We start from the raw sequence: 22266 nt of genomic DNA on the forward strand, positions 1-22266 counted from the left end.
AATCTACATAATATTCTGTATTACTAAAAAAACTTGAACTGGATATATTTTAGAAGTAATTTATCAGTTTTCTGTTTAAGAAAACTTTTTTTTTTAAAAATCAAGATCTGTAGACATTGTAAAGCTTGCATTTAATTTTGGCTGACAAGCAATTCCATTGAGAAAGCTCTTCTGACACAGATCCAACTGGAGGATATGGACCTGGAGGAGACCGGTTCAGGCTCTGGTTCGGGGTCAGGGTCCTTGTGCGGCTCAGAATGTGATGAAGGCTACCGGAGGAGACAGAGCACTGCCAGCTCCGACTCCGTTTACGGCACCGAGTCTTCAGCATCATCACAGGAGAGCTTGATTGAGCCTTCGCTTGCTCTCAGTCAGGTAATAATTATACAATAAAATTCTATTTGGTAAATGGAAATATTTAAATACTTTATAAATACAGTGACTTGATGACTTGAAATCTGTATCCGTCTGCTGCTGAGTGAGGATGTACTTGTTTAAACTAAGCTCCTGACATTAGGTGGCGCTGTAGCTTCATTCAAACAAGATGAAGAGACAATAAAGTGGCAGCGTGATTTTCAGGGTTGAATTCCTGTCATCATTTGCTTGTTCTAGACACACAGTATTGAATAACCCTGATATTTAGTGGGTTGATGAAGCTTGGTTTATGTTGGTTTAAATTAGTGAAAGTTTCCTCTGCTGCTTCACTCACTGTGTTCCACACGCCCACGGCCCTGGGATCCACAGAGACAGGGGATCCTTAAACCAGTTCTACAGATGGACCCTCCTGGTGCGCCTGCTTTGACGTGGCCTCATCAACCTCTGATTCGAACCAAGTCGTCCCCGGCCTCCACCTCCCTGCCTTCTGTTCCACATCCACCCACCACCATACCTTCACTATCACTCTCCAGCCCTTTGGCAAACGTTCAGCTACGCTTCACAACAGGTGGGGAATGAAAATATAAGCTAACATATTTGTGTGGAATTTTAATCAGGAAATGATTTTTAAAAAATGGAAATTTAGGGTCAGAGATGATGTTGTTTGTGTATTTGTATCTAGGTTTGGTTTATGATGCGCAGATGCAGAAACACCAGTGCACCTGTGGAGACAACAGCCGCCACCCTGAGCATGCTGGGAGAGTCCAGAGCATCTGGTCCAGACTTCATGAAAGAGGTCTCAGGAGCCAGTGTGAGGTATAGCAGACACACACACACACACACACACACACACACACACACACACACACACACACACACACACACACACACACACACACACACACACACACACGCACACTTTATATTCAATATTTTAAGTATTTTTTGTGTGTGTCCAGCGTATCCGGGGCAGGAAGGCGTCTCTAGAGGAGCTGCAGTTGGTCCATTCAGAAAAGCATGTTCTTCTGTTTGGGACAAACCCGTTCAACCACCTAAAACTGGACAATCGCAAGCTGGCTGGTAATGATAATCAATAATAAAGCAATACACTGACATAATATGAAGAGGACTGTGATGAAATAAGCATCTATTACATTGATATCCCACAAATAATCTTTTGCAGGAATGTTATCTCAGCAAATTTTTGTGAGGTTGCCTTGTGGAGGAACTGGGGTGAGTACCACACACATTACAAAGCCATTTAAAGCAAAAGTCATGCGGGAATCTTTCCACTTATCTAATTGCACTACTGAATAGCGAGCATTACATGGCTGATTACGCCTAATTACACAGTTTGGCAAATAATACTACAAATTGCTGATGCTATTTCTTTTGGCTAAGATAACTTTGAAACTCAATCAGAAATCAAAGGCTGTACAAAGGTGAGACAGGAAGGGAATAAAACACATACACACACCGAGACTGAAGCTCTGAGGGTTGGATGACTGAAAAATTGGATTTTATTTAAGGGGAATGAGTGTGAGAACAGGGGGAATGACCATACAGTAGGAAAAAAACAAAAAAGAAATGTGAAGATTTGGTAAATTGTTAATAGGAAGAGAGAAGAGGAAAGGAGAGGTAGGAATGGGCAGGGTTTTGGTTGATAAGATGACCGTCTCTCCAGACCCTTGGCTGCTCTGTTGAAGACGCTTGATTGAAGCAAGATGGCAAAGTCTGTGATAGACGAAATTCCTGTGATTTCATTGTTCCGTCAGCGCACACCAACATTGTGAGATCTGAAACATGGGAGGAACACAGAAACACAAGGCAGGGTATAAAGAAAGGATAGGTGCAATAGATGGAATAATTAGAAATCTCTGATAGTTGAACATTTAAATAGTTTTTTATACCTTGACCAAATCCTCTAGCACATAGCATATATTTCTGTCTGATTGTCCCCAAAACCACTGGACAGAGTTCACTATAATTTCACACACATCCTTCAAGGACTATAAGGTTTGTTTCTGCCGACTGGTCGAACTGATTTTCAATTAAATTAAAGCATGCAACGACTTGCGTGCAAACAGTATTGTTAATCTATTTCATTAATCATCAAGGAACATATGTGACGTAACTGACTTCTTGCTTCTTCACTATTACTCGGCAGGTAGATATCGATACGATCTGGAACGAACTTCACACATCAGCAGCTTCACGTATCGCAGCCGGATGTGTCACAGACTTGGCGCTGAAGGTGGCACAAGGAGAGCTGAAGGTGGGTTACAGAATCATGAATACAAGGCCAGTGATTTCTGAGGAGCTAACATGTAAACCACCAGCATATAGCTCCCCTACAGTATGTAAACAACAGCAGCAGAATCAGCTGTGAGATGTGTAGGTGATGCCTGAGGAAAGCAGGAAGGTGTTCAAGTTTGCCCCCCCCCCTCCCTCCCCCTCACAGAATGGCTTTGCAGTAGTGAGGCCCCCCGGACACCACGCAAACCACTCCTCCCCTCTGTAAGTACAGCAGCATACGTGCGTGTGCGTGTGTTTGTGTGTGTGTGTGTGTGTGTGTGTGTGTGTGTGTGTGTGTGTGTGTGTGTGTGTGTGTGTGTGTGTGACATGTTTATTTGTACGTATTTATCTGTGTCAGCCAAACTGTGGACTTTGTGTGTTGCTCAGCAGTCAGTGGTTATTTATGAGATGATAAGTTTCTTTATAAGCATTGTGTACAGCATATTTGATATGCTGTCCACCCACACACACACACCCACACCCACACCCACACACACACACACACACACACACACACACACACACACTTGCTGACGCTAACACTTCTATCATTCCACCATTGTTTTCCATACATCAACACTTTGAACGATAGAGAGTGAGTGTTGAGTGAGCTGCCGAGCCAAGTAGTGAGTTCATTTCTCATCTCACATATCCTGGCAGCAGTTTGTATTTTTATTATTTGATATGTGAGGTAAATTTTATGTTGAGCTCGATTTGTTTCCTTGTCACAAAATATGTGCATTTTGCAGACTTGAAACTAAGCATGATGTTTTAATATTATAAGCCATTTTTGTTTGTCGACACTGGAAGATGTGATATAAAAAAAACGGAAACTTGAGCCGTCGTCATTTCTCAAATCATTTCTGATTTTGTTGTCATTAAAACTCGCTTGCCAAGAGTCGTCGTCCACAGCGTGTTCATTAGATTCAGCGCTGTTATTGTCACAACCTGGATCGAATAGGCACCGAGTGACGCCACAAAGTCGGGGACATGTCTCTGAGGTTCCTAAGGCCCATATGGTGATTCTATGATATTAATTTGCTGAAGATGTCCCGATGAGCACATGTGACTGCTTTTCTTCCTTCCTGTTTGTCCACAGGGGCTTCTGTTTCTTCAACTCTGTAGCCATCGCTGCAAAGCAGCTTCAGCATAAACTCAACGTCAGCAAAATCCTCATTGTGGACTGGGTAAGTACCCACCACATGACCAGCAGCAGTGGTTTCCACATGGATGGGAATAAACAAATGAAAACACACATTTGTACATTGTACATTGAAGCAGTTTCCTAAAACTGAAGCCTTATTTTTATTTGTTTAAATAACTCTGGCCATGAGGTCGAGTCAAGTCCACCCCACTGATTGTTTTTCCATCCTTCTTTCCTCAGATGAAAAATTTATTGCAATTTATTATACAAGGACAGGTGAAATTTAATTTGTGGCTCCTCTGACTAAAGTCTTGAATTAATCCCAAAACTATAGCCAGCTAGTAAATGAAACAAATAAGTAGTTCCCTAGCTAGCTGGCTGATTTATGGCTTTTGTTTCAAATGTTGGACTTGCCACATGTTGCTGTGTCACTGTGTTGCATAATTATCAAGGTTTCTCAAAAACAGTTAATTATGGGAGAAAGAAATTTGAAGTTGAGCTTATTGAGGATATTATTTTAAAAAAAGTGACCCCACAGAACCCTCTTTGATATATCAGAGTTCAAACTGTTGATTCTAATTTTGCACAAGCATCTTTGAATTAGCCACTGTTTTAATTCATTATATGTCAAATATCTGCTTCATTCATTTATGTTTTCTAACCATTTATCCCATCATCCTCCAGGACATTCACCATGGCAATGGCACCCAGGAGGCCTTCTACAATGATCCCAATGTGCTGTACATCTCCCTGCATCGATATGATGATGGCAACTTTTTTCCTGGCAGCGGACATCCCAGTGAGGTGGGCAATCCTCAGTGTTTATCGGCTCATTTGGTTGTGTAGAGGTTTATGCATCTGTGCATGTAGTGCGTATTTGCTTGTGAATGCAGTAGATTAATACAGTTGTAGAGATTTGTAATTTGTGTATTATTCCCAAAACAGAAAAAAAAAATATAGGACTGATTTAAGGCTCCATATTTCTTCCATAAATCAGTCCTGATGACTGATTTTAGTTCATGTGATATCTTGCATCTGACTGGACTTCAGACCAGCTCCATCCGGACTGTACAGAAGTGGATTCATTCATTAATGTCTGAAAGGTGACGCCAATACAGACGTGTCTTGGATTACTTTTCTTTGAAATGATCAGCAATAAAACAATGGTCCTAATATGTTAATTTATTTCCTCAGTCAACTGTTTTTTAATGATTAAATGTTCTGAATTACTGACATCAAGTTTTATTCCTTAAGGTTCATTTAGATTTAGAGTAAATTAGAAGAAAGACAGGCTTGACAGGTGTGTATGGTGTTGTGCACAATAAAATCAGTTAATTATTCGAATTTAAACCACACCTTGATACTATAGCTAACTTGGTAGCCTTAATGTTGCCATTGTTTCTTCCCATCTCCACCTTCTCACCTAAATATGATCATTTTGGGCTTAAAAAAAACAACAACAAAAAACACTCCACTCCACCAAACGGACGTCTACACAAAAGTGCTCACAAACCATTGCTTGTGTCATGTATATCCATTTCTATAACAGTGTATGATGTGTGTACACAATATTATTGACTTTGACTTGAATCTGAAAGCATCTTTTCAACATAATTTAGTACTTCTGTTATTTCTTTGGTGCTCTCCTCATCAGACAACTTCAAATACAATTTACAATATCATGTTAGCCCTTTTTCCACTGTTACTCATATTCATTTTGACTCATTCAAATTCAGAAATGTCTCTTTTTGATAACATGTGTAGCAAACAGCTGTCAATCAAATAAGGAATGAATTTGTAAAGTTTTGCGTCGCATTCCAACGTTTTAATACAGGAAATAGAGGTTCCCAAGAATTCCGCCTGCGGTCTTTCTGGAAGTACAATTTAGATTCCCAGTTAGATGACTTGATCCCAGTCCACTGTGGCATTCACCACCCATTCAATCCCCCACATCCCCGTCTGTCGCTCCCCCATTGTCCCCCTTAATAATAGAGATAAAACAATCATTGTTTTTTCCATGAAGTCCCCCATGAGGAACGGTACATAAAACGACCTGCTGGCTTGGAAGTGGCTTTGCCTTAAGTGGCCCCTCAACCTCTGCTGAACTGTGTGGTAAACCTCTGGAGTCTTGCTGTCCCCTGTGTAGGTACATAGCTCACCATGGGATGTGATGTCATAGCCGTAACAATGTGCAGAGTGCCACACAGAAACCAGTCGAGTCCTCTGGAAACATGAAAGAAGAAAAAGAACAGAGAGCAAAGCAAGACACTTGGAATTGTGTGTGTGCGTGTGTGTGTGTGCCTTGTGCACATGTGTGTGCGTGCGGGTACATTACTAGTTGGCAGAGGACAGGAGGCCTCATGTGTTTTTCGTTTGCCCTGTGAACATCCCGTCCACTGAGAGAAGAATGAAGACAGACGCTCTGCGATGCTCATCAGCATTCTTTCAAACATCCTCTCACCCACACACACACACACACACACACACACACACACACACACATACACACATACTAAGGAAATTACCACGCCTTGTTGCCAAGAGTGTGTCAATCCTCCTCAGTCTGCCTTCAAACTGACACATTGACTGATGGCGACGGGCTTAGAGAACAGCTAAATGGCTGCTAGCAGGACTACAAAGAGAGAGGCAGAAATTCTTAAACTTTTCCAAGATCCACGCCTCAGTTCATTCTTTCTCTGTGAGGTCAAACCAAGAGAACCTCCAATGTCTCTGTCTGACATTCTGAAAGTGCGTACCACTGTCAGTAGAGGGAAAACATCCATGAAAATCAATTGTAATATTTGGTATGAGTAAACAGTAAGCAGTATAAATTAATTCATTTTATAAACAAATAATATAATATATACATATATACATTGCAAAAATAGTTTTTTTCTGTGGGGGGGGGGGTCCATATAGCAGACACAAGCGTCCAAATGTGAAGTATTTCCCGGTATCGCTGCAGCCTAACGTTTGGGAATGGTAAACGGGTGTAGCTCTGTTGTGGCTCAGAGTGATTTATACGGCCAGTTGATAAATTGTATCAAAATGGAAAGGCAGGGGTGTTGAATTAATGGCCATCCGTCTTTCATTTAGGAATCATAATCACTCCCTGGTGTTGTCTTTTAGAGATGCAGTCACTTCCTTGATTGCTTCAATTCAAGGTTTGCAATAGCCCTGTGGATTTCACAAACATTTGACACAAATTTGTCATTGTCACGCAGTTTCTCAGTTTTCACAGAGGCTGTTTTTTTTATGCTGAAATAGAGTTCTCTCTCTCTCTTAGTTTTATACTCTGCCTCCTATCTCTCCCTATAGGTGGGTGCAGGTGCAGGTGAAGGCTTCAATGTTAACGTAGGATGGACGGGCGGTTTGAACCCTCCTCTGGGCGATGCTGAGTACCTGGCTGCGTTTAGGTAAAGATCCACTGATCCAATCACAACGTGGCTCTCAAAATGTCCTGCATTTCCTGCACATTAGTACAGTACTTCCATACATTAATGTTGCAGCTTGCGATGGATTAACTGTGGTATATCAATCAGGTTTCAATATCAGATTTCTGATTTCATCTGGAAAACTTTTTGTAGACATTAACATCAACAGTCTTTACAAAAATGGACAATAGGAGAAATTGTCCATGAACTCTGGAGCTGAAAACACGACAGTGTGTGTTGGTGAAACACATCTTTTCTGTCACCACACTTTTCATTCCATCCAAGCTGTTTTTCCTAAATGAATGTAATATGGCTTTGCTGCACACTGTAATGAGTCCGGAGTGTGTCTGTCAACAACACTGAATAACCAGCTGCTTGAACAGTATATGAGCGCTACACGGTTTTGCATTCAGCAGACTGTGTGGGTGGGCCTCGTGTCAAACGGAGGATGCTAATGAGCTAACCCATACTGGTAAATGCATAGAGCCAACAGGCAGGAGCAGAAACACTGTTGGCCGGAGCTCTGGATGCTAATTTAGAAACAACTAGTCAGCCATCTAGCTTCATTATTTTTCATCCATCTGAGAAATGTGTCCATGTGTAAAACTTCCTGAGTTAACCACACCCTGAGGAACTTTGCCCACTATCAAAGCTCTGTGGTGTCCTGGTGGTCCAGTGGTTTCAGTCGCAAAACCTGTCGCTCTGATGTCCGGACTCCATATTTACCCAGAGAACTTTGCTGCATGTCATCGTGGAAAAGGGCTTCAAATTTAATGTGACTGTCAAGGGTTTTGTTAATGTGCTGAGAAAAACGACAGCAATTACAAAGTCTTCAGTGTCATCAAAGACTGTCAAGATTTTTTAAAAACAAAATGCATGAAACAGCAGAGGAGAGATGTGTAAACACGCATCGGTCGTGTGTAAGCAGGGTAAGGTGTTTTGAAGGTTTGTGGAAAGGTGGGTCTGGCTGAGGGAAACAGGTGATTGGATTTTGAGGTTTATCCAGAAGATGATTTTTCACCTTTTTTGGACAGTTTTGTTGAACACTTTGTGAACCCTCTGAATGCCTTCTTGTTTGTTTCCCTTTTGTCTTTTTCAACTTATACTTTCTGCATATTGACTTCTGCAATAAAACACGCTATTAATTTCTAATGCGATTAAACGTCCTGCCTAGAGCCAGAATTATAATTCAACTTCAGAAGATGATTTAGATGACAAGGCGCTCCAGACACTGTTTTTATCCTGGATAGAAACAACAACCTAAGCGCAAAATGTTATTGATGATGTGTCTGTTTTTGGGTGTGTGTTAGTGACAGGAAATAGCGGTTGAGTGCGGCGGTTGGATTCTAGTACAATCAAGAGAAACCTCAGCTGTGTTGAGATTAAGTATCTTGATGGAATGTGAGCGAATGTGTGGAGGATTACTGAGGTGGTCAAAACCTGAGTTCATTCCAATAACTGGTAGCGTTGCACCTAAATTGCATCTAGCTTTGGATGTTGAGTATGATCATGAACATCTTTTGTCCTGTGCATATCATGTATGTGAACACGCACATATTTTCATGCGCACTTCTTGGTGGCTACTGACGAATAACAAACTATAGAGGAGTGGAGAGACGAAGAGAGGAGAAGTGGGGGGTGCATTGTTAGGGAATCCAAAGGCGGCGTAATTAGGCCGAATGGATCCCAGATGGCTGGCTGTCAGTGACGTGAGAAGAGGGACGAGCTCTTAATAAGGACCAGATGCACACAAACGCCTTTGAACTGCCGCTGAGAGAGAGAAAGAGGGAGAATCAAACGCGGCATGGGCTGTGCTCTCTTGCTAAATAACTGGCAGCGGGAGAGAAGAGGAAGTGAGGAGGAGAGCGTGGAAGTGAGAAAAGTGGGCTCCCCTGGGCAGAGGGCTCAGTATGTGGGCACCTCTGTCGTCATACGTCAACATTCTCATGTCTATCACTATGTGTCGTTCCCCAAAACAAACTGTTGGGCTTTTGTCACCTGCCTGAAGTCCTGTGCGAGTCTATTCAACTTTATACGTTGAGGACAGGTCCGGTTTTTTTCCGCAGCAGGGCTCTGCTTCGCATTTAAACAGTTACACAAATTCACACCTGGGATCTAGCCCACCTTCTCCTGCTGGCATCGTACCAGGAAGAACAGAGATCAAGCACTTGGAACACGGGCTTTGACAATTTATCTTTCATCATTTTCAATTGCATGGATTTTACAGTGATGTAAACATTTATAGTCAAGGCTAGAAGAAAGCCTTACATTTCACAAGTAACAAAAATCAGTCACTTCTACCAGAGAGTGATTTTAGATTTATATTAAGATTTTATTTTTATTTTACAAAAATAATTGAAATTTCCAACATTTCCAAGAAGCCATACTGTAGTTCTTAAACACCAGTGATGATTTGGCTCATAGCGTGCGTCTTCCTCTCTTCCCCCTCAGGACCGTAGTGATGCCCATCGCCCACCAGTTCTCCCCTGATGTGGTGCTGGTGTCGGCCGGCTTTGATGCCGTGGAGGGGCATTCGTCATCACTGGGAGGCTACAAGGTCACAGCAAAGTGTAAGAGAGTCACCCTCTCATTCGCATGCAGCACACACTCTCATTAACATACCCACACACCCATGCATGGGCATACATATACAGCAGTGTTAAAATGATCTGAAATACATCGTGCTTCATTTAATGGATGTAAACTCAAATTGCTCAGCCTTGTGAATTACATCGCTGGTGGTGATTGCTGATCCTTTGTCCTTGATTTTATTTCGCTTTTATTTGCTGCTGCCTGCTGATATAATTATTTTAACCTGTCTCTATTATTAGGTAACACAAACTTGTGGCACACATTGCAGAACTCCTCCATAGCTGAACTGAATTATTTATTAGCAGATCAAGACACATTTGTAATAGTTTTACTGTATAAGTTTTGATCAAAACCAATGAAACAGGCCCCGGTCACATGCATGTTCCTCTCAGCATCCGTGTCTTTTGCAGGTGTTTTCATCGAGATGAGAGCAATCTGCGTTTTTACACAACGCAGTGTTGACCTCTCTCTATTGGCTTCTTCACACTGAAAGAGACGATGATGCTTCAGTGTGTGATTTTAGGCAGAATGACGTAACACACCTCATGTGCGGAGTATACAGATTTAATTAGAATTTTTTTAGAAAAAATGAGTAGACTAAAGTTGATCTCAACTTCTGAACATAGAGTAAGGAGCTCCTGTCCTTCATGCTGTCTCTCTATTAGGAGGACATTTATGGGTGATTTCCTTCTTTTCTGTTGATATCTTGTGTTTTGGGCCACAATGTAATACGTTGTCAAAATTTCACAGCCTCGTTCTGCTTTTCCACCTCGCATCTCTAGCATGTAGTGCTCCTATTCCCTTCCATCACAAAGGTGGAGTAAAACCTGAATTACATTTATGCAGATTACATTTGCAGAAGTCCCACATGAAGCCACCAAGAAATTAAGAGCTGCAGTCCGCCTTTTTTTTTGTTTCCAGACTGTTTCCTGTTTTCTCATGTTTCAAGAAATTTTGAGAAAAGTTTTGGGGTCATCGGCGACATTTTTTCAAGCAACCAATCCAACACTACCTCAAGTGGGACTCGTCAGATTGGTGTGAAACAGAAATAGCCTTTTAATTTCAATGAAATGTAGATTCATCCATCATTTCTATCAACATTTTGTAAATGAAGAGTATTGATCTGAGTAGAAGTGAAATGTCGCTACAAGACAGGTTTCCAGATTGTGGTAGAATTTGATGCTACAATCAATATTATCAGCTCACATTAATGTGTGTTTTGGTATTTTCAATCAGGTTTCGGATTCCTCACCCGTCAGCTGATGTCTCTGGCAGGTGGACGGGTGGTCTTGGCTCTGGAGGGGGGGCATGATCTCAAAGCCATCTGTGACGCCTCTGAAGCCTGCACCAGTGCTTTACTGGGCATGGAGGTGAGCTGTGTGTGTTTATGTGTACGTGGTACACAGTGTGTTCTGTCCTCTAACCACACATCGTGTCCCAGGTGGAGCCCCTGTCCCCGTCGGTGTTGGACCAGAAGCCTTGTGAGAGTGCAGTCCAGTCGCTGCAGGCTGTCATCCAGGTCCAAGGTGAGACCGGACACCTCAACACAAAGCAGCACAAGATTGGGTCTTCCCACCTTTTGCAAATAGGTGATGCAATGTGCAAATAAGCAATGCAGTGTGCGGATTAACGTGGAAAATTCTCAGTGCCATAGGAATAAATAAATAAAAAAGATCAGCACTGGACACATGCTGGCAAAGATATGTTGTGATGTTTTCAAACCTGCTGCTCTCCTCCTCCTGTCTTTTTCTCTGAACCACTTACGACCCGACCTGACAGACATGTTGGTTTAAGACACACAAGGTTGATTGGCAGACTTGTCACACATAGTCTGAGAATCAAATATAAAAGCTGTAGGGAATGCGTCGTGAGAGACATTAGAAATAAACAGTATAACATGCAGAGCACTCAAGCAGAAACTGTTTTCGGTTAACGATTTTTCACTTTAAGGACTACTTTGAAAGAACATAGATGTGGTGGAAGAGCAGAAACAGAGTCTATATATCTACATGTATGCACTACAATGCACTGCATGTATGCAGTCATAGATTTCAAATTACTCAATTCTACTTTACAGAATTCAGAATCCTTTAGTTTTATCACCGCAATTCATTCACAGGAAACATTTGAACAAAAACCATAATTTTTTGGCTTCCAAAACAAATATTGATTTTCTCTTCTTGCTTCTACAACCATCATTTTAATTTCTTTTAAGAGAGTTTGGTTTGAGAAAAACAAATATCTTTTATATATTCTCTTTCTTTTTTTTCCTGCCTGTCACTCAGCTTTCCATATTTCAATTTCTCTAAATCGTTTGTATCTGTTTCTCCTTTATGCTTCCCCCTGTTACTTCATCCTCCCTGGTCTCCGGCCACCTTAACATCCCTGTCTCCCATCCCTCCCTCAAGCCGTCCCACACTCCCACACACACACACACACACACACACGTACACACACACACACACACACACACACACACACATACACACACACACACACACACACACACACACACACACACACACACACACACACACACACACACACACACACACACACGGCCACCCTGACTTCAGTTTTCCTCAAACACTCCTCTGGCACACGACCTTTGCAACATTCCCTCCTAATTGCACACAAATGTTATCCCAACCAAGTTATATTAATTAGAAATATTTGCAAAGCCACAAGAAGGTTAATCCCATAATTTAGGCTCCGGGTGAAATATATGCTATTTGCATTCATAGGAGGAACACACATGCTCAAACATGTACACATTTGCAAACATTTTAATTTCAATCTGTGTCACAGGACTCATGCCTTCAAAGAACTGAATTCAGTTTACCTCTCTGAAGCGATCAACATGGACGTGTTGACCGAGGGCTGTTTATAGCACAGTCGACGTTTATATTAAGATCAAATAGCTACAACCGGTGGATCAAACACCCAGTGCTGCTTTTTAATAATGCAATCCAGGCACTTTCCCTCAAGGACCAGGATGGAGCAACTAGTGGAACATGGACGCCATTCATCTTTTGTATCCTTCCTCTTTCTATCTCATGCCTCCTGCAGGTGCGTACTGGCAGAGTGTGAAGGATTCGGCCGCCACACTGGATCTGTCCTACCTGCAGGCTCAGAGACAACGGCTGAGACGAGACTCGGACAGCGAGGCCGTCAGCGCCATCGCTTCGCTGTCGATGGGAGCCGCCGCTTCTGACAGGTAGGGATGGAGTTGTCTTTTGTATTTTCCATTTTAGCATATTTGGAGTAGCACCCTTTATGAGTCATCAAATATGTCTTTTTTTTTCATTCAGGAAAAACTCAGAAAAACTGACAGAGAAATGTGATTGAAGAAGAAAGAGCCCCCTTGAAGTTGCCTTAAACCAAGTCTCAGTGGACACACACACACACACACACACACACACTCTCTCTCTCTCTCTCTCTCTCTCTCTCTCTCTCTCTCTCTCTCTCTCTCTCTCTCTCTCTCTCTCTCTCTCTCTCTCTCTCTCTCTCTCTCTCTCTCTCTCTCTCTCTCTCTCTCTCTCTCTCTCTCTCTCTCTCTCTCTCTCTCTCTCTCTCTCTCTCTCTCTCTCTCATAGAACTTTGTCTGACCACTATATTCATCATTTCACAATAAGTCATCCTCCTGCATTACAACAACCTGCAGTAGCTCTGATTCAGTGTTTAGGTGTTTAACATTCACACATCCTGACGCAGCTGCCGGTCACTGAACCACTTGATAGAACAGTAGAGACAGAAACAGATGAACGGACGACAGCTCTTCATCCTCTTGTGTCGCTGGGAGCTGACATCATGACGCAGCATGAACCACATGCTGCCCAGCAGCCCTTCACTCACCTTGTAAATAACTTCCACAAACCCCCAAAAGAAACAACTCACACCGTCATAACCTCTAGCTTGGGGTCAGAGGTCACATCAGCTGGAGTCAGTCACTCAGAATGGTCGGAGTCATCCCCACAGGCGGTGCTGGTGAAGAAGAGCAAACGTGTCGTCTTCACATCAGACGTGTCCTTCTCTGATGATGTCATTCATCTGCGTGGAGCGAGGATCCCATGAAGGAGGAACTCGGTCGTCTCTCGTTATTTTTGCACTGTAGTGAACTGAACAAGATGGAAGAGACGCAGCCGCATCGGCCATGTTGACGGTTCAGCGTCTCATTTCCTCGCATTTTTAGTTTAATATTCATTCTTTCAACCTATGGCAGACATTGTTTGTGAATGTCAGCACCATTTTTTATAGTGTTTTTTGTTTTTTTTTCTATCCAGTATGATTGAAGCTACAGTTTGAGATACATGTGTTTCATATTCTTGTGTATGTCCACCTATTTTCTTAAATCCTGTTGTTTCTTTCTTGGCTGGTGGAGCGAGCACATGTTGGACGGCAAGACTTTTATATAGCTGCCGTTATTATTATGGCTTCCCATCAGATACAGTGAGACGCAGCCGTCTTTGATTAAGTGCATGTTAAATATGTAGACATACTGTTATTGGTATTGGTGGCATTAGTCACAGCAAATAGTTAAAACCCCAGTCTCGGTAGTATCGATATCAGGTAGAGAGTAATCACTCTGAAAGATACGCTCATGTCCAGAAAGACCAGCGATCTCTCATCGCTGTTTGACCACTCAAAAATGTCTCTGACCCAATGCAGATCACATTGATTATTGATTATCTGGACATTGATATTCAGCGTAGACTGATAACACAATCACACAATTCAAGTGCACTCACAACGCTCTCAGGATGGGAGGTTCAGAATGTCTCGGGTCTTAAAATCTGATTTAATTAAGCGGACCATTGTTTGTACCTGTGGATGAGCATTCCTGCTGTGTTTTTTAAAGGTATTTTTATACTTAAATACGTTTTATGTAAATGACAAACTGAACCCTTTTGTTCGCCGCTGATGTAGCAGCATTCTGTTCACTGTCAATGTCGAAAATGTTTTGCTCTCCGGACCAAACAACGACATTATAGCTGTTACGATGTGGAGCCATAATACTGAGAATGTTCAACATCCATATCACTATGTAATTGGACACAGGTTAAGTGCAACCAAAGTTCATGAGAACAATGTGCCATCCCCTGGACGGCATGGCTTAAAACACTTTAAAGATTTTCTAAATATTTTTTTCTGTACAAACAGTTAAACAGAACCAAAATCACAGAATGGATATGTAAACATTCATTTCTCAGAAAATCCTACCTGACTTCTATTTATGCATTTGGAGTCTTTGTCTTTGAAGTCCTCTTTGCACGTCTAACACATGACTGGTGTCGAAAGAACAGATTGTTTGCTCGTTTCTTTCTTTCTTTATCTTGCATGATGCGGATGCAACCCAAAACCTGTCAGGAACTTTGTTATTGTCGTTGAAAATATGGAAACAAATGACGAGTGTGAAGCCGTTTTAGCTCCACGTTATGTCTGACAGTTGAATAGAGCGTTGCAGCTGTGTGGAGTTTCCACAATGACCTGACATATCTAATGTCTTATCTGTTGTCTTAATGCAAATGACTTATTTTTATATCTGAAAATCTCAAAAATAAACCATGTGAGTACTTAGAGACCAAATTATCAGCCCATGTGCCTTACAGCGCTGACTAATGTCTGTGAATGTCAGCAAACTGAATCTTAATTAAAACTACAGGAAAAGTCCGGTTTTGTCAGAACTGACTTTGTTTCTGTGCAGTGTACACAGACACTGGTTTTCTGCCTTTGCTTTTGTCATTATTTTTGTCTCTGAACCTCAATAAAGGTAAGTTATGTGCTACAAATTAGATGATTCATTTTTTTATGATTGCATGCTCCTTTGAGTTCTGTTAATGTTGAAGCAATGCATTAAGAACTTCCTCTCATGTCTGAATAGCTACAGCATGCCGACACACAAGACTCAGCTCCTTTGATCACCAGCGTTTTGCGCTCATACACAACATCGACAAACATTTTATTGTCCACGGGAGCTGACACAACAAAGAGTATTCAAAGCAAATGCAAAACAGTACAACGGAAACATGTTCAAATGGTCATTTAACTGCTTATGGTTTCAAATGAATCCTTTAAACTATGGCTGGAATCACTTTTCATCACTTTTTACAAGAAACTCTCTGCTTTTACTATGGCGGTGAAGAAAACTCTGCAAAGATATTTCTTTAAAACTTCAGGAAAAATACAAACAGGTTTTCTCACCTTTCAAAATACAACTTTCTGCAACACACGCTAATAACAGAAACGCTGAAGTGAAAAGAAACAGAAGGAAAAGAGTTACTGAATTCTTATGGCTGGTTTATGACATTTTACTCTTTGAAATAAAGCAAATTGCAATGCATGAGCAGAGTAAAAGTAATGTACACTGTGCATGCACCAAATTCACCAAAAGATACACTTCACATACAGATACACCCCCCAAAAAATGTTGTTTTCAAAAAGCTATCCAGTTACTACAACACAACAAAGCAGAAGATCCAGAAGATCAGATTCCTGGTGCTCCTCTTTTTCCCACAGGTTGGGGCTTTGAGAGCGAGAGCGATTAGCTTATTAGCATTTTAGCTGTAAACATTCATTGGCTGTGACCGCCCTCTAGCCATCACTGTGCCATTATCATTAGTCATCATAATGTCTGTCTGGCAGTGAGTCATCCCATGTGAAGAGTCAGGCTGGATGATGGTTATCCTGGTGTTACCCACGGCACCCAAACCATCTCATTTTGTTTTATTGTCAATGCAGGCCAGCTGTTTGGTAGTTTTCATTTCATGGTTGAAAATGTTCAGTTCTTGACTCTTGTGTCTCCTCACAAGTGTCGCAGAAACTCAGTCAAAGCTGTTTGGTGTCAAGCCAGAGGAATACACCTCAGTGTCACGAGTGGAACAATGTGTCCAGAGGAGAAGAAAGAAAACTCTGAAAAGATTAATAACTGGCAATTTGCTGCAGGAGCAGGAACAAAAATCTTCAATGAGCAGAGAAGTTTCCACTTGTCGGATTTCTGCAAAGATGAGAAACACACGGCATTTTTAGATTATGCATTTCATCTTACTGTTTCCAAAATCACAAACACTAGGACTGTCTATTCTTTTAAAAGGTCTCTACACATTTTTTAAAAATTATGTTTAGTTGCAAGTGGAAAAATCTCTACATCTCTTTCGAGTCTTTTTTTTGTTTTAACAAGCAAACATTCTCTATTCTCTCCGGTTACACTGTGTCTTTCCATGCTTCGAGACAAAGAGTCCAGCATGAAAGCATTCGATGTTCTTCACATGACTCTGATTATGTCATAAACATGCAAATGTGTAAATTACCATATAACCACAGACAGGGCAGCATTTTCTTAATTTATGATTAATGCAAGTTACTTATGAAACTCAAACGTATCTTCCTGGTTGCAAAATACTTAAAGTGACTGACTTTAAAATTGTAGCAACGACATCATTTAAAGATACTCTGGGTTTTTATGGGAGCAGTTAATTTTGTTTTACACTTTAAAAACGATTGCACCCTTTATTTGGAAATGTGCTTTACATTTTATGTTTTTGTAAATCTATGTAAATGTTTGACAGACCCTGATACATTTTTATTCTTAATTTAAATGGCTTTTTTGGTCTAGATTTCAGACCAGAAGTCATTTCTCTCTGGCTCTTTCACTGCAGCTCTCTGAGCAAAGCAGCACACATACAGACACAGAACCGATTCAATGTCACACACACAACACACACATGTGTATGGATGACACCTGTGCTCATCTCGCTGTTAGACCTCTAAAAATAAAGGCGACAATCAAACGGCACCACCTCTGGATGAGGCTTTAAATTGAATACGAGCCACAGAGGGATGCACATCTGGAGCCGCATCAGTCCGGACTGGGAGACACAGATTTAGTGTGGACTGAAGAGCATCAAGCAGCTGGTCAGTCACAACTGTAAAATACACATCTGTACACACACACAGACACAGACACACATGAACGTGCCAGATCCCTGCCTTCCAGCAGACAAGAGAGAAGTGACACGCTTTGAAGGGAGAGGTTTTTTTTCCATCTGAAGAATAATCCTCTTCTCTAAAAATGCCATCCCGAGCCAGACACCTGCACTTCTTAAAATCATGCTCATCAAAAAAAGCACAAAACTCCTTTGTGTGCTCATTATAGACTTTGTACATATATTAAAAATAAATCTGCAAAGACAGCTCAAAATATTGAGAACATTTGTAGTTTCTATGATGTTGCATAAAAGGAGGTCAAACCAATTCTTGATTTTCTTCTTTAAAAATGTCTTTTATGGAAGAATTTACTGCCATCCTGTATAATGACATTAAATATAGCCAGACTAAATGGATTCTTTCTAAAACAGTCTCCACAAAAACTAACCCTATCAGCTCTGATGTATCATCTAACATTATTTATTGTGTCCATCCCCTACGTAGGATTCACCTTAAATTAAAGCAAGATTTTTATGCATTCAAAAAAACTAAAATGTGCCAGCAACTTTAACATATAGACATTCTGTGGTGAAACACTGGTGTACTTTTTTTGGTGGGGGGGATGATTTTGATGTCTCTCAGATTCATTGTAACCTTGTCTGTTCGCTAAACGCTCAGGTCAGTTTCAGGCCTTGTATTTCGAGCACTTTATATGGCAGCTGTCTGCAGAGCTGAGGATAACAGCTAACAGACAAAGTGGCAGGTAATAACTACTGCGCTGCGTTCAAGGACGCTCCGTTCCACGTGTAGGAGCGAGGTGGAGCTGGAGCGGTCGACATCTGCTGCGGAGGCCACTGGAGGTTTAATAATAAGAGGAACACCTGCAGCGTGCACATGGCTGGCGGCTGCCTGCGAGAATGTCTGGACAATGTATAGTGTAATGTGTGTGTGGATAAAAATATATATAAATGTGTGTGTGTGTGTGTGTGTGTGTGTGTGTGTGTGTGTGTGTGTGTGTGTGTGTGTGTGTGTGTGTACGTGTGTGGGTGGGTGGGTGGGTGGTGTGTTGTTTGAATGCTTGTGTTCTTAATGCTTGTAAAATTTGGTAATATTTGTGTGGACAGTGCTTGAAAAGTGATTATCGATCATCAAGATAAATTGTGTATTTCAACCAGAGCAACAAAGCAGATTCATCTCTATCCGCACCTGGTCACATTTCAGACTGTCACTGTTTACTTTCAAACGCTTATCTCACATGTCGTCATTTTATTTAGAAGGACTTCCTGGCTCCTCTTTTGCACACACACAAACACACACACAAAAACGTATGTCTTGTGAAGCTAAAATCAGGAGACAGCAAAGATAAAATCAGTGAAACAAACTCTGCGAGTGTATTCCTGTTTGCTAATCCGCAGATGTGTTCTGGTGTACACACTGCCACACAGGTAATTAAAGCTCTCTACAACACAAACACACACACACACACACACACACACACCACACCGATGCACATGTATATACACTGACATACACAGGCCCATGTGCCTGACCCTAACCCTGCTACACACACCTTCCTAATACCTCACAACTGTTTCCAATCTAAAGGTTCCTGCTTGTCTGGGCCCCGGCAGGGCCTGATTGCACGATACAGGATCCTGAGGAGAGAGGGCAAGGCTAGAGAGAGAGAGAGAGAGAGAGAGATGTGCCTCTACTTATTTCTCTTCACTCTCCCTTTCCTTTCATGCTGTACCTGTGCAGGAATCTGGTGTCTGTTAAAGCAGTTTGAGGAAAAAAAAGCAGACCCTGTGTGAAGTTGATCTCACAGATTCTAGAGGAAAACATTTGTCTTAATACATCAGAGTTCTGTCAAACACAGGAGAATTCAGATTACAATCATGATAAGGTTCTCTTAGTTCATTTAATAAAGTGAAACAACCTCAACATTTTTTAATCAATGTCTTTAAACCTTTCATCATGTTGTATCCAGATTATTATTATTATTATTATTATTATTATTATTATTATTATTATTATTATTATTATAATTATTATGTCACATTCTGCATTTATTATTGTGCTATTCAGTCTGACGGATGAGTTGTTTTTGCTGGCGTTTGAATTTAAAGAGTTGACTTGTAAAATTTCAGAAGGACAATATATATATGTTTATATCCACGAGGTAGTGGATTATTGTACTGATGAGTTTGGACACAATTAATTTCTTTTATTTAAGTTTTTATACTTGCCTTCTTATTTTAAAAGTCGTAATTTGCAGTGAATCTCATTTGATGGTCTTTTTTCTTTTCGTTTTTTATAATATTGCATGAAGCATTTCGTTTTGCACTTATTATATATTGCGACTAAAGTTTGCTCGGATCTTTTCTTTTTATTTTTTTATGTTTACTTTAATTGCCATTGACATATTTTTTTGCCAGAAAATGGCCAAATATTTTACACAGAACTAACACGTCATTTGTAAACCTAATGCTAGTTGAGCTAAATCACAGTTATAACAGTGAGTAACAATAAATAAGTACATTTTTTATCATAGACAATAAAATATTTCTTGTTTGTAAAGCAAATTCCACTTTGCAATATCAGCCAAATGCAATGATGAAATATATTTAGCAGCTGATTTCAGTGATCAATTATTCTCTTGCGTAGATGCTAGACATGTAGATTCAACACAGGTTTGGATACATAGAGCCTCAGCAGGAGGAACATAATTTGCATTTGACATAGTTTTGATCTTTTTCCAAAATACTATCAAATATCTCACAAAATATTTTCCTGTAAATTGGTGTATTAAAAAAAAACAAAGTTTCAAGAAGTGATTTGCATCTTATGTATTTATACATCTCAATGCAAAGTGGAACAAATAATGGAATAACTTCAGTTTGTAAACAAAGGGCCGGCCAGTGTATAGTTTTAATCACACGTATTGATAACAACTCTATCAAGATTTTATATTCATTCCAAAACATTTCTAAATGTTGTCATGCTGTGATCCCGTCTTCAATAGAAGACTTTCAAACTGTCTCACAACTTTTTGTTCTTGGCGATTTTTTTTTTTGTTGTTGCTTCACCTCCATTGTTGTTTTAATAATAATTTTCTGTCACAGTCCAGATTTGTTGACATTTTCAACGTTCCTGCTTATATGGTTTGTTTGCAAAACACGTTTGTTTTGTTCACTTTTTGAGCTAAAAGGCAATAAAATATGTCAATTAATACTTTTAAAACTATTTTAAATATGGACCTAAATCCACAGTAATGTAATGGTGACCTGGTGGCTGCAGAAATGTGTATTCATGTGTGAATCACAGCTGTCTGTTGAACTTGTTGTGTGTGATTTGTCCGTACCTGAGGGACTTAGCATCCGGCTGCACTGGACTAAACTGTAGGACGGACAAGGGAAAAGCAGCTGAAGCAGAAAAACAGATCAAAACAGGGCTGTCAGAGTTGGAGTGCACCGTTCAGACCATAGAAAACGAGCAGGAAAATGTGCAAAGGCGTGAAATGAAAAGGTAAAGAACCAAGTGACAGGAAAGAATTTCTGAAGTTCAGAGGTGAGGAAATGGGTGCAAACAGACTGAGGCAGTGGGGTGAAGATGTGGACACGAGAGGGTTGAGTTGACGGGGGCCTAGTGGCTGGTGGACATAGCCCAGGCCCCCTCCATCCTCCAGACGGAGAAGGCATAGCTCAGTCTTTCGTGGGCTAGATAGTTGCAGCTGGCCAGCTTGGCATCCATCTCGTCGCTCTGCAGCACCTGATAGAGGAAGTCGATGTAGCGCGATGCCAGCTTCAGGATCTGGATTTTGCTCAGCTTGTCTGAGGGTAGCGTTGGGATGATCTTGCGTAGTGAGGCGAAGGCGTCGTTCAGGGACTGAGTGCGTTGACGCTCCCGTACGTTGGCAATGACGCGCTGGGAGTGGAGGTCCTCGAAGGGCTGCTCCAACCTGGGTCCGAGCGTTGTGGGCGCCAATGACACCACTGTCGACGGGCTCTTCTTTGGCCTCTTCGGCCCGGATGGCAGAAGGCTGTTGGGGCTGCTGGTGCTGCTCTCCTCGGTGTGACCGAGGCTGTCCTTCTTGGGGTACGGTGAGCGTTTTCGAGTTCCTTGCTGGTGCGCCTTCTTCGATCCTCTTTCCAGTTCCTCTTCACTGGCCCCCAAACCCCCTTCAGGAGAGTTGGAGCAGGACACCTCTTCCCTCATTGTACTGTCCAACCACAACCTTTTAACCTCCACTGCAAAGACGGGATGCTGAGAGGCTCTTTCTTTAAACAACACCAGACCTGAACTTGACCAACCGTTGTCACGAGTCGTGTCTTTGGTTAAAGGAGTTAAGGCTTCAGAAGCTCCATAAGACTGGACGTGATTTCTGCTGTCCTGTTTCCAGACGACCTTGTTAAACGTCTCGCTTTCACATTTCCCTCCCTACCTGGTGGACAGGACAACAACAAACCATCTGACAGGCAAGTCCTCCTCCTCCTCTTTTATACC

The 22266-nt window shown here is 41.4% G+C and overlaps 2 protein-coding genes across 4 annotated transcripts in view; one reads left to right on the forward strand and one right to left on the reverse strand.

Annotated features, from left to right (window-relative positions):
• The window catches only part of LOC137595133 (histone deacetylase 7-like), a 37316-nt gene extending 24014 nt beyond the window's left edge, over positions 1-13302 (forward strand). For all 3 annotated transcript variants that reach the window (XM_068315000.1, XM_068314999.1, XM_068315001.1), the window contains 15 exons: positions 181-375; positions 745-943; positions 1058-1191; positions 1335-1455; positions 1559-1608; positions 2543-2650; positions 2837-2892; positions 3770-3857; positions 4499-4618; positions 7133-7230; positions 9700-9818; positions 11077-11210; positions 11282-11366; positions 12910-13057; positions 13152-13302. In XM_068315000.1, the coding sequence (XP_068171101.1) occupies positions 181-375; positions 745-943; positions 1058-1191; positions 1335-1455; positions 1559-1608; positions 2543-2650; positions 2837-2892; positions 3770-3857; positions 4499-4618; positions 7133-7230; positions 9700-9818; positions 11077-11210; positions 11282-11366; positions 12910-13057; positions 13152-13188 (1692 nt within the window). In that variant the 3' untranslated portion in view covers positions 13189-13302. The remainder of the gene's footprint in view (positions 1-180; positions 376-744; positions 944-1057; positions 1192-1334; positions 1456-1558; positions 1609-2542; positions 2651-2836; positions 2893-3769; positions 3858-4498; positions 4619-7132; positions 7231-9699; positions 9819-11076; positions 11211-11281; positions 11367-12909; positions 13058-13151) is intronic.
• Positions 13303-15782: 2480 nt separating this feature from the next.
• Positions 15783-22266, reverse strand: twist3. The gene is made up of 2 exons (XM_068315408.1): positions 21125-22266; positions 15783-16834 (listed from the first exon to the last, which is right to left on the reverse strand). The coding sequence occupies exon 1, from the start codon at positions 21976-21978 to the stop codon at positions 21406-21408; it is 573 nt and encodes a 190-aa protein (XP_068171509.1). The 5' UTR covers positions 21979-22266; the 3' UTR covers positions 15783-16834; positions 21125-21405.

Source organism: Antennarius striatus, chromosome 5 (assembly GCF_040054535.1).
Source record: "Antennarius striatus isolate MH-2024 chromosome 5, ASM4005453v1, whole genome shotgun sequence".
Lineage (NCBI taxonomy): Eukaryota > Metazoa > Chordata > Actinopteri > Lophiiformes > Antennariidae > Antennarius > Antennarius striatus.

Excerpts from the sequence above, each read along its gene's own strand:
- twist3 (XM_068315408.1), bottom strand. The coding sequence starts at position 21,978 with ATGAGGGAAGAGGTGTCCTGCTCCAACTCTCCTGAAGGGGGTTTGGGG.